Here is a 13,210-nt window from a genome sequence, read left to right as displayed (position 1 = left end):
CATCCGAAGTTCCCACTTCTCAGTCAGAGTGGCCTGAGTGGAATAATTGTTTATGTTCTTTCTACCTTACTAATAGTTGGATTTATACCTGGAAGCCTACTTCATGTACTTTACCGAACCTGATAGGAAAGTAAAAGTGTGGCTAAAACCACTCTGATTTATGCCCTTCAGTTGGTCATAGTAACTTTTGTAACCAGGCTCCTCTAGTGTAGAGCCCAGTCTGGATTTTAACCCAGTTTTCATCCTGACACTGCTTTTTAAACAAATTAACAGTGTTTTTTCCTCCCTTAGGTCTGTAGTCGCAAGCCATAATTTGTTCTACATTTTGAAAATGTAGATTTCCAAATCTCCAATGTTTGATCTACATTTTGGAAATGCAGTGGCATTTTGGAAATACAGATCAAATTATGGAAGATGTTTTTTACTGAGGTTAAATCAAATGAGCAGAATTGCTGATAATGCTTCACATTTGTTTCAGTTGTTACTGATGGATTGCAGTAATGTTTAGAAAGTTTGACTGCAGTAGTGTTTCTGAAATTTGACAGCATTACAGAACTGATCGTGGTGCAAACTGAAATGTGCAAACCTAGCAATCTAAAATTAGGGTTCTAAATTAATATTTAGGTATTGAGTTAAGAACTGACACATTTACCTGTCGTTGAATTCAGTAGAATTCAAAAAATTATGTGGAAAGACAGCTTACCCTTGGCTACACTTGAAGTTAAACTGAGTTCAGCAGCAGCTGTAACTGCTTTATCAGCAGTGGGTAAATTTGCTGGAGTAGACAAAGCTTCTGAGTTTCTGGGTTTTTTGCTCAATAGGAAGCAAATTTATGAACTTTTTTCCATGTTTGAGTGTTATAACTAAATCTATTTATTTCTGTCTCCCAGATGTTTTTTGGAAGCCAGGAAAGATTTAGCAGTCTTAGCAAAAAAAACAATGATCATTTTGGAAACATTTCACAATCCCCTTTCTGCGTCAAGACTTTGTGCTGCACAGAAATAAATTAAGCAGTGTTTTGGGGCCCCACGCATCCATCGTCCAGCTGTTGCAGATTTTATGATGAACTACAGTTCATGTTTTTGGATAGAGAGGGACATTGTAAGTTGCTGGCTGGGCTTTGTGAGGTGAAGGCGCTCAGAAAGGATGGGCAGAATCCCTTTGCTGCTTGCTCCCTTCTGAAAGAGAACAGTAGGAGCTGATGGTGCCGCTCACACCTTCCCTGCCATCTCCTGTTTACATCAGTGGCACTGTGCCCAGGAGTGCTCAGTGGTGCAGCAGAGCATGTGGTGCCCCTGCTGGCATCTGGGCAAAAGAAAAAGTGCAGAGGGCTGTCCCCATGCCTTGTGTTTGGGGTTGACACCAGGGTAATGTCTCAATGTGTAACAGATGGGCTGCGCTGTGGCAGCAAAGACTTGATTTGATACATAATTTTTCTTCCATTTGTTTGCACTTGTTTGGGAGGAATCAGTTTTTGCCTTACTATTGTTATTCTCCAAGAAAACTTCTTTACTGCTTTCTTTCTTGCCATTTCTTTTGCTCTATGATGCCTTGGGGTGATAAGTGATAATTTTCTCTCCTTTGGGCTTTTGATTTGAGCTTTTCTTGTACTGCCTGTGTTTTGCTCATGGCTGTGGCAATAAAGATATACATGGCTTGGGCTGAGGTCCTGCCTTGCTCTATTTACCAGCTCTTACTACTTAAATAGCCAAGATACCCTTACCTAATATCTTTCTTCACAATGGCTTTCCCTGAGGTTCTGCCGTTTGTTTTGCTTTCAAGTCCTCAAATTGAACAACATTGTGCCCCAGAAAGTATGAGCTGTTCCTATACCTTTAGCCAGGCATGCTAATCTGGAATTTAAATAAAGCCAGACATTTGTTCAAAGGTTAGTTGCTATGATTATCAATCAGCCTCCTGGTTGCCATTGCTAAGACAATCAGAGACTTCTGCCTTTTGGGGAATAACTAATTAATAGGATTGCTTATATCAGAGTATGTTGTCTTATCCAACAGTGAATATTTGAAAGCAAGTAGAAATGTAAAAGTAAAGAAGTCTTGAAAAACAACTATTCAGGCTTATGCCTGGTGGAGACTTGATTGATATTAATAATTAAAATAATCTGTCAGTTTTGATAATGAGAATCTTTAATCCCGAATCTTGTACTCCTTTGAAATAGCAGTCAGCAGGATACTTTCTATATAATGTACTTTGGGAATTCAGCCTTCACGGGTAATAAATTATTAGGGTATTACATTACAAAACGCAGTTTTGACAAAAAACCCACACCAAACTCATACATTTACAAGCTTCTTACGAAAAGAAAATTATATACATTATTTGGGAAGCTTTTTGATGTGTTTGCATTTAAGACGTATCGATCCCCACAGTGTAACTGGAGATAAATTACGAAGCTGTACAAAGATTTCTGCTCTTGCATTGCCATTGCCACTGCCACTGCCATGGCAGGAAAAACTGTGGGTCTGTTCCCCAGGGAGACCACGCAGACACAGATTTCTTTAGCCAACAGCACGTGGTCATGGTTGTTTGCCATCCTCAGTAGGGCCTGTGAGATGAAACACTCCAGTGCTGAAGAGGGGTGTTCAGCCAAGGAAAAGTGGTGCATTCCCTTTGCCCGCTGTGTTGATGTCTTCCAGTTGCCGTACATAGGCAGTTCAGGACATATATAAACACTTCTAACACGGAGCATCTTTTTCAGGTTTTTTTTTCATTTTATTCAGAAAGGAAAGTTGCACTTGCAAGCCAGTTACACATCATACTGCCAGCTGCTACAGTGATTTCCAGGGCTGGGGTCTCATGCTGGCAGCTTATTTTTCAGTCCTGTTGTTTCAGGTGCTGCCACCTCCCCTCCCTTGGGAAGATCAGGGGACGACTTTGCTTTAGCACCTTTACCTTTGGCAGTGCTTTCAGGAGTGTTGCATGTGGTGGTGATTCCCAGCAAACTGGAAGTTGTACTGCTTCCAAGGGATCTCTCAGGTGTGTTGTATAAGGAAATAGCATTATTGCAGGCTTGACCCAAAAATCCCTCTGGAAATCCAGTGAAGAGAGCCAAAAAGAAACATCTCATCCTAAATCTAGTGAAAGCAAGAACTAAAGAGTTCTCCACTGGACTTGTTCTCACCCCATTACTTAGGAAAATAAAAACACTAATTTGGGTAGAGGAAGTAACCTTTCTGTGTCACCTGATTTGCCATTTAAAAACCTTGTCAAGAAGTAAATTTGATCTTGAATTATTATTTGGAACTGAAAATGTCTGATTTAGAAAATTTTGAAGCTAAATATGGCAAATGTTTAAAGTCTGTTTTGTTCATAATAATTATTATAAAATCAATTTGATAAACAGGCATAAATTCATTAATGATTTGGATAAAATAAAATCTGTTGTATTATTGAATAAAAATTAAAATATAGCAGAAAAAATTGCCTTGGCCTATGAAACCATAAGCTGTTCTATCCTCAGTTTTTATAATTACACTAATAAAGGTATAAAATAGGTAATCATGTAAATAATGAAATAAATTTATTGACTATAGAGACATTAAAACCACTAAAACACTGAAATTCTGGAAATGCTACAGAGCCACACTCTACAAAAGCTTTTAATGTCTTCAAATAATTTCAGTTTTACTTTTGAATCAGAACTGCCTTCCTGCCACTTTCCAGTGTGTAAAAATTTAATATTTGCTCTATCATATCTTCTCTGCCTATGTCCTAATTGCTTGTCAGGCAGAAAGTTGTCTCTCTGAAGTACTGTCCTCTTCATGACAGACAGCAACATTTCCATAGGATCTGCCAAAGACGAGGTTATGCTGTAATTTCTCCAAACAGCTGTGTCTGCTTCGTTATGAATAGAAGCTGTTGGGGACTGTATCCAAATCTTAGTTCTCACCCTTCCAAATCACATTAACAAAATTATCACATGCCTGGGTGAGCACTTTTCCACCACTTTTAATTAATTCCAATTGTACGTTATCCACTCCAAAAGGTTTATTGGCTTTTTTTTTTTTTTAATATCCTAGTATCAGCTGTCAGCTTCTGTCACCATTAGAAATAGTTCTTCATGAAGATTTGGGCTTCCCGAGGAGATATTCCCACCTCCTTTCCATCCAGCACTGTATTTGTTTCTTCTGTGGGCTCAGCTCTTGGCAGCGTGCAGCCCTGGCATTGGATGCGGTGGTATCTTGTCTCCCAGAAAAGGCCTCAGTGAGGCTCTGCCTGCTTTGCCAGTTCTCCCCAGTGGCATTTCTTGGGACGACTGTGCCTATCAGGAGGTGTCTGTTCATGCCAGTTTTCTGTAGTAACTGTAAAAAGAGCATCTGTTTCCCACCTCATACAAATATATCCCTCATCTGCTTTCACCCTTCTTCCTGCATCGCTGCACTGATCAGACAACAGGAGTGTCTTTCTCATGGGCCAAGATTTCTTCCTGAGGGTCTTTTTCTGCAGGAGTTTTATCTGTAGGTGTTGTAATGCATCCAAGACTCTCCTCCTTTGGATGTGCGCTGCTTGTGCAGAGGGCAGCAGAGCTGGAGTTTGTGCTCAGCCCTTGTTCAGGATGCTCCAGGAGTTTAAAAGCTTGGAGCTCTTGATCATGATAGCCTCTGAGGAAAATGGCTGGAGGCTTCTCGTTTTGTGCTTTGAACTGAGTTGTGATCGAGCAGTCGTGGCTGCCTTCTGAGGACAAACACCCCATCACACCTCCTGACTCCTCTCTGAGTCATTGCCAGGCGGGCTGGTGCACAGGTACCCCACATGTACCACAGAATCGTGGAGTGGTTTGGGTTGAAGGGGGCCCTAAAGGTTTTCTGGTTCCAATCCCCTGCCATGGGCAGGAACACTTTCCACTAAACCAGGTTGTTCAAAGCCTGTCCGACCTGGCCTTGCACACTTCCAGGGATGAAGCATCCACAGCTTCTCTGGGCAACCTGTTCCACTGCCTCACCACTCTCACAGTAAAGAATTTCTTCTTAATATCTGATCTAAATCTCTCTTCTTTTGGCTTAAAACCATTTCCCCTTGTTCTGTGTCTATCTGCTCATGTAAGAAGTCATTCTCCCTCCTTTTTATAAGCTCCCTTTAAGTACTGAAAGGCTGCAATGAGGTCTGCCTTTTTTCTCCAGGTGAACAACCTGCCTGTGTAATCCTATTTCTTGGGCAACACAACCTGTTGGGTTGAGAGCATTTACCTTGCAGCAGGGGGTGGCTGATGGGGGATGCTGGCCCATGGCTGACCTTTGGCAAGCTCCTGGCTCTGCCCCAGCAATTTACAAACTCATTGTTTTGTTTTGTTTTGTTTTGGTTTTTTTAAATGATAGTAACAAGAGGCATCAGTTCAGTGGCAGATGGTTAATGAAGTGTTCAGGTGCTTCTCATACACACTGTGCTGAAAGAGCAATCAGCCTAAGCCATGCACAGTGTTTCCAGAACAGCCAGATGTTTTTAGTGTATCTGGCTGTAAATATTCTGGTTTTAGACTTTCAGTACTGGGATGGGTAAGCAGCTGTAACAACCTGCATTAGGAAATGTTTATAGAAGAAGCAAAATACTCAACATATTTCAGGTTTTATTTATTTCCATTTTTATTTGTCCATGTGTTTTGATAATTCCTTTGCATATCTCATAATTATTGCTGTTCTATTTTTGTGGCAAATTGAAAATAGAACAACCAATAGTGTGGAATTCTTCACCATTTTTCTTTTTTTGATGCCTGTTGAGGATAACAAGATTTCTACACTGCTTGTTTAACCAAAAAAAGCACTGCTGTTACTATTCAGAAGCAGGCTGCTGCTTTCTTTTTCCAGCTAGTTTTATTTTATAAAATTGAGCTCTGCTGATGCAGTCCCTGCTGCAGGTCCTGGGGCAAAAATCATCCAGCTCAGCTTCTCCTTCTTTCTGATGTCTCCAGAGGTTAGGGTGAGACCTGCTGGCCAAATGTAACTTGGAATGTAGTGGAGGAACTGCAATATCAGATGGGAAGAAACTCTTGTAGGCTTCTTTCCTAGATCATCATTAAATGGGCTCAGGTTTAAAATAGAGTCTCGTAAGAGATAGACATCTTAGAAGGAAACTGATACTGCTGGAGTCAAACAGAAGTATTTAATTCTGTTTCTGGCTCCTTGAACTTTTCTTCTCCCTGTGGGATTCATAGCTAACCATAGTCTGGTGGATATAATTTTGTTCTACTGTCTAGCATGTTCACACCACTTCGTAAAGGCTTTTTTTTTTTTTCCACAAATAAAGTTATTGCATCCTGCCAAGATGCTGTGACATGGAGAACTATGACTTCATTTTCTACTCTCAGTGATTCAGAAGGGATATTTTTACATTATATGGTATCAAGAAAATTTTATCCATATAAATCCTTACCTATACCAAGTCCAGTCTTTAAGATTGCAGACATGTTTCTTGTCCAGAGTCCCCAGTGATATTCTGCTAACTGATGTAGTGTTGTCTTTGTTGGGCTTGAGTCTCCTCTTACTCGCTTCTCCTGTGCTGAGGAGGGCATCTGAAGAGTTAGGAGGTTCATATCCCTCTCATCTCAGAGCATTTCTGCACAGCAGGGAGTGACTTCAGATGTGTGTATGTCAGCCAACATCAGTCAAGAGAGGTGAGTAATGAAAAATAGAGGAAGAGCCAGCAGAACCCAGACACAGCTGCGTCTTTTCATCTCCCTGACTCCAAAGAGCATAGTGAAGTGGAGCCTGGACAGTGCCATTTAAAATAAACTATCCTGCAGAAAATCCAAGCCAAAGGTTCTTAAATAGCAGCTATTTACAGAAGAATGATCAAATCTAAGGTCCCAAATGTAACACAAAACCGTGTATCTTACTTCCAAATGGGCCTATCACAATATGTAAATGTTCAACACGTTGACTGAACCAAGCTCCAAAGTTTGTATTCCTTAACAGGAAAAGTGGATTAATAAGGTATTCATTGACATAGATGGTTGATTATATTTTTATATTAATTTAGTAGGAGTTCTGTGCTATCAGTATGTTCTGTAGCACAGAGCCTTGTATTATTTACAATCACAGAATCATTAATCTGCGTAGGCATTGTAATGGCAGCCGTAGAACACATTACAAAGTTAAGCAGGCAATATTCTGCAAAAAAAGAAAATATCTTTGGGTAATTGTATGGATGTTAATTGTAAGAATGTAGTGGGTTCTCCCTAATCTGAGAGTGGATGTCACAAGAAGGGATGAAATTGGAATGTTGAGTGCACAGAGTCCATCACGGAAGGTGTTAGCACGAACCACCTTTCCAGAGTGCCTGTCCCTTCTCACTGGCTCTGGAGGAAGCACAAGGAGCAATGTTAACTGCCTGAGATTAATCTCTGCCTGTACAGTGTGTTATTGTTCCTTGTCTTAAATTCCGTGTCTCTGGCCAGCATTAGCAGCTCTAAGGGGTGAGTCTCAACTGGCAGCATACTGAAGTTGAGCAGGGCCCTGTGTTTGAGAGGGGACAGGTCTTTCCTGACCCTCATGTTAATAAATTTGTACTAGCAACATTACACCAAAGTGCTTGGTCTGGTCGCTGAAGCACACCAGCAGAGCCTGTGTATACTCTGTGTGTGAAGATGCTTTCAGTGAACACCCAGATACTGTAGACAGAGCACTGGACTTAATAAGCACTCCTAGTTAGTGCCCCTGTGAGCCCCCAGCTAGAAACCCAGCACAGCTGCGAGTACCACAAGTGCTTTGAATTCCTCCTTCTGGGAACTGTGGAGCATGTTCCAATTTCCAGTGTCCACATTTCTTTATGATGAAGGGTAGGAACACACAGGGTACAAGAAATACCTTGGACAGTGAATTTAGGCATGGAATAGACAGAAATCTCACCTTCATCTTGTTGGAGGTGATAGAGGACAAAATCTGGGCTCCCAAAGCCACACGTGTGACGGAGCCAAAAGGAGATGCACTGTATTGGGACTGGTGTATAATCTTTTATATTTAAAAATACACACATTCATCTGTCTCAGAAAAAACAGGTTTTTTCTTTGCAAGGCCTCCAGCTATAGCTTTTGCTTTCTTGGAATCTATAGATCTGGCTAAGAAATGTCAAAGGGTATGGGGTGTCAGCGCAAGAATGGCAGTGATTTCTACAAGGCAAGGAGAGAAACCCATAAACAACTTCTATGGACCTGGAATTTTATTATTTATGGCTAATCTGTACAGTGATGCTTTAAATGCTTCAGTAGCCACTCTTGGTGTAAAAATTGTTGAAGAAATACACAGATGTTTAGACCCTCAAGACTGGATCCCCCCCCTCACCTGGCTATTTTTGGCTATTTTCAGTTGTAAACGTATGTGTCTTAAAAAGAGTAGCACCCACTCTTCTAACCAGGACAGTTCTTGCAGTGTAACTTCTCAAGTCAGAGATCTGTGCTACACTAAGAATCTTTGCTGGGAGCAAAGCTGTGATTGAAACAGCGTTTAAAGTGTTTGAAAACACTCTGTCCTGGGGTTATACCTGGGAGTGCTGTTGAAACAGCATTTAAAGTGTTTGAAAACACTCTGTCCTGGGGTTATACCTGGGAGTGCTGTTGATCTTGGCTTTGATTTAGTTAGCATGATTCCTGACATGAGTGTAATGTTGTCTGTTTCTGTTTTTTGTTTTATTTGTGTTTGGGTTTTTTTTCCCCATAGGTTGGCTGGATTAACTGGCTCGCATTCAGAGGGATCTTGGCAGAACTATTTTGCTTTTGTTGAACCTCTCTACAGCACATCATAAAGACTTCCTAGGTCCAGAAGCTGCAGAAAAACAACTGAGCAGCAGAAAAATGTGACTCTGAGAAGAGACTTCAAGCCTTCTGATGATGAATTTTCTATTGATCAGTTCTAATTTAAATATATAACTGAAGCATGCATAAAAGTTAACCTGATAGGGAAAAACACCTTCTCATTAATTAGAACTGCCAAAAAGAAAAGCAGTCACCTGAAGCTTCAAAATGAGTGCTCCACTAATTCCAAACAAGTCATGTTATTCCCAGCTTCAGGACAACCACAGTGAAATAAGAAACAATAATGATAGCATAGTGAATGTTGGGGATACCAATGCCAACCAAATTGTAACAAAAGTTAGAACCACTGACGGGGATGTTACGAAACATGATTTGACAGATGAGAGTGGGAATATATACTCTGGAGGAACAGAGAAAGTTACTCATCTGCCTACAGAGCAGAATAAACTTCCGACCTTCAAAGACTCTCGGACCTGTCACACCAGTGTACAGGAAAGTAAGCTGCCCTCCACCACAAGCAGGGAAATGGGGAAAGATTGTAGGACCAGCGAAGCTAAGGATATATCAAGGCACATCAGGATTAGCCGAGGACAAAGCCTGTCCAATTTAAAAAGTAGCACAAATGACGCCAACCTAGAGGTTGTCTCCAAAGGTGATGTTGACTTCACCCAGAACTTTTCTAAGGGAAAGATGTCCAGGACTGTGGAGGTGGAGAGAATAAAAAGGCTTTCTTTGGGAAGACCAAGTAAATTCTCTCCTCAGCCTGAAACATTTGCAAAAGACTGCGTTGGCCGCGTGTCGTGTAAACGTCTGCTCTCTGCATCATTGGACTCCATCGACAGGTCTCACCACTTGGTAGGAAGTACAGAGAAATCACAAAAAACATCCACGGAACATTTTCTTGGGATGGTGTTTCGTCCACTCGACAATACCTCAGAGGAAAATACTGTATTTTATTCCAAACCATCTACCTCAGGAAACAAGAAAACAAGTAAACCAGAAAATGTACCAAATGTTAGCATTGAAAGCACACTCCAAGCTTCTCATTCTCAAAATTCAGCTGTTAAACTCAATGAGATTGCTAGTAAATCAGAAGCACAACTAGGTCAGGGTGATAAAAGTAAAAAACTGGAACCTAGGACTGCACCATCTCTACAATATAAAAATACGTGTCCACAAAAAATAGAGAGAATTATGCTGGTAGAGTTCCTGGGGTGTCCAAGAGCTGAAAATGCAGCAGTGCAGGAACAGAAAAGCTCTGGGTCTGACACGTCAAAATTTCAAGTATCTCATTTTCAAGACACCTGTAATAAAGTAGAGGACCCATTGCCAAGCCAGGTGGTAACTCATCCTGATGATAAATTGCGAAGTGGTAACATCACTATCAGCAGGGAAGGGAGAGGAAGCAGTGACAGTGACAACAGGGCAACCAGCCAGGCTGGTGAGGAATATTTTACTGATGAAGAAATGGAAACAATATTTCCACTCGCCTGCAGTGGTAAATCCAGCATCAAAGTGACACCTAGGAAAAACAAAAATTTGCATGAAGTTGACACAGCTTGCGCTGAAACAGTTGGTGAACAAATATCTCCTATACCTAATATTAATCCACCTGACAGCAAACCCTTGAAAGTTAATGAGAATAAACTGATGCTAGTCAAAGAAAGCACTGAGGCTGCTGTTGTGCCTGCTTCTGATCCCTCAGATCATCACAGAGCGCGCAGTGCAGAGACAATGTCAAATCAACAACCTGACAGTCCCAACAGTGATGTGGAAACCTCAAGTGTTTCAGTTTCAAATAAAGAAACAGCTAATGTACAGAAGCATCCTCCAGAGGAAGCACCAGAGATCTGTAACATTCCAGCAAAGGCTGATGTCTTTTTATGTGTCCCAACTCCTATGCGCCCGGTGGCAACGCTGGATGTTAATGGTCAGCCCACACTATCAAACAGTAATTCAAAGGACCTTTATGCACTTCATGATGACAAACTGTCACCCTCCTCAGTCCTACCTCCCACTGACAGCACACAGTTGTTAAACATATCCCCTAAAGTGCCTATCAAGACTGGTTGCAGCAGCGCCATCCCAAAACCTATCCTGGTCCACCCCAAGGGCTCCCTCACAGATAAGGCCAGTGTGGACAGTGACGGCAGTGAAAAGCTGGAAGAAGGCATTGAGATGAAACCTGCCATACCCCGGCCCAAACCTGTGAGACCTAAAATCATCACATACATTAGGAGAAACCCTCGCTCGCTAGAGCAGCTCGACCCTTTGTTCGCGCCGGCAGGGCTGCCCTTCGACGGCCCCGCGTGCAGCGTCCCCATCTCCGCGGAACAGAAGGCGTCCAACGGAGGGGAGGCGAAGCCCGCCAGCATCCTATATGACAAATTTAAACCCGACCTCCAGAAGCCAAGGCTCTTTGGTTCGGGACTAGTAGTGTCAGGAATTAGGCCGCCAGGTCATCACTTCAGTCCGATGAGCGAGAAGTTTCTGCAGGAGGTAAGTTTCTGCAGCTTAGACAGCTGCTTTTGTGTGCCAGGTGGTGATCATTTGCTTATTTGTTGCTGCCAGAAGTTAGTTCTCAAACCTCAAATAAGAAATAAATCCTAGAACAGTGTCTGATCATTAGAAATAAACTTACCTAACTGTTTCTGGCATTGACCCTGTTGTGATATCTTAGCTGTGACTGGAAGTTGTCACTGTGTTCTTCCAGTATTTTCCAGAAAATTGGTCACCTGCTAGTATTACAAATAGGAATGTTTAGAAAGAAAAAGACATACTGAATTGAATAAATGAATTTTTTTTTTTGCTTCCCAAAGAATAGCCTTGGTAAATGATTGTAATTTGCCCACATGGACTTTTCCTTCCTAATGGGAAAGTTGGCAGGTTTTTGTAAACAGAGCACTAGAGATCTAAACTAATTCCATTTTGTTTAGCTGCATTGAAACCCAGGGACTATCAGAGTTCTTTTTGGATTATACATATCACACAAAAGAAGATTTACTTTTGACTAATTTTAATGCTGTTTCTTACACTGACTTGCACCTCAAATAAGATTTCTTCTTTCCCCCGGAAAGCCATCCTGAGCAGCCAAAATGTGATGGAAATCCCTCTGGACGCCTCTGGCTCTGAATATATCATGTTTCTGCCTTGCTAAGCTGGGCAGGAGCCTTGGATTCCTGAAATCCCTGCTGGTAGGTCAGCACAGTGGAGGAACATGAGCTTGCTTGGTAGGTGGAGAAAGGACAGGGAAGAGCAAGCTACATGCATATCTGTTATGTGCTCTTGCATCCACTGCTTGGGACCTGTGCTGGTTCAACAACCAAGCTTTTCATATAAACACTGAAGATAACACAAATGGTTTTATTTGAATGAGTCTTTAAAAAAAAGGATTTTTTGTTTTGCTCTCTGTCTTGTGGTATTATTTTATTGCCTTCCTCATTCTACATACAGTATTGATCCAAGGAACAGCATTAGAACAACAAATTTAGTGACAGTCAAAATCTGGCAAATACCCAAATTAAGATACTGTGTGTCAGTGTAGATTGACCCTTAGGGCATATTAACCAAACACCTACTGAGCAAGGATTATAGTTATTTCTCATCACAAACACAGAAAGAACAGTGCCTGCTGTTCTTTTCCTTCTAACTCCAGTTTCCAGCTCTGTCTCTTATATTTTATGTCCAGAGAATGAATTACTAAAGTCTTTGAAAGTTTGTCTATGCCAGCCATCATTAGTATATTTTCACAATTGCCTTGTGAGGGGAAACTACTAGGACATTACTGTTTAATGCATGGCAATGGAAATGAAAGCCAAAATGACCCAGACTGTGCGCTGGCTGTTTGGCTGTTTACAGGGTGGCATGACCCTCTGAAGACCACAGGTGTCTATGACAGTTGGGGTTCAGATAATCAGGCAGGATCAGCAGACACATCTGTGAACAAAGGACAGATTTCTGTGCTCTGCTGAGGATTGTTTTTAGCACGAGAAGGACTCAGGTTGTGGCAAGTCTACAGCATGGTTTTCTCTAGACTAGGGTTAGAAGTAGGACACCTATGGGCTGGAGAGGATCCAAAGCATCTTCCCTTGTTCCTCCAAGAAATATGACTTTTGATGGGTATTTCAGTGAGGCAAAACCTGAATGCAAGCAAGCTGCTTCTTCAGAGAAGCTGGATTGACTGGAGAAGAGGCTGAGAAGAAAAAGTTGAACTGCAGTTTGCATTGTGAGTTTGCATTAGCCCAGGAGTCAGGAGCTGATAGCAGAAAGTGGAATATTCTTTCTTGGACTGCCACCCTAAAAGAAATAACCTGGCTGTCCTGCCAGCTGGAGGAATAAAAAGGGGCCTGATTTGTCTGCTTATGGATCAAGAGAAAGGAAAAGGATCAATCCATGGAGGTGAACAGATGCTTAGAACAGCAGCTGTGCACAGTATGGGTTCATAGC

At 41.7% G+C, this 13,210-nt stretch overlaps 1 protein-coding gene across 4 annotated transcripts in view; it reads left to right on the top strand.

Annotated features, from left to right (window-relative positions):
* MTUS2 (microtubule associated tumor suppressor candidate 2) overlaps positions 1–13,210 on the top strand; it is a 261,298-nt gene that overhangs the window by 84,032 nt on the left and 164,056 nt on the right. For all 4 annotated transcript variants that reach the window (XM_017731364.1, XM_017731366.1, XM_008631454.2 and 1 more), the window contains one exon: positions 8,670–11,263. In XM_017731364.1, coding sequence (XP_017586853.1) covers positions 8,972–11,263 — 2,292 coding nt within the window. In that variant the 5' untranslated portion in view covers positions 8,670–8,971. The remainder of the gene's footprint in view (positions 1–8,669; positions 11,264–13,210) is intronic.

The sequence above is a fragment of the Corvus brachyrhynchos genome, unplaced genomic scaffold (genome assembly GCF_000691975.1).
Source record: "Corvus brachyrhynchos isolate BGI_N302 unplaced genomic scaffold, ASM69197v1 scaffold103, whole genome shotgun sequence".
Lineage (NCBI taxonomy): Eukaryota > Metazoa > Chordata > Aves > Passeriformes > Corvidae > Corvus > Corvus brachyrhynchos.
The sequence above is the reverse complement of the archived record's forward strand: the minus strand, read 5'-3'. Positions and strand labels throughout refer to the sequence as shown.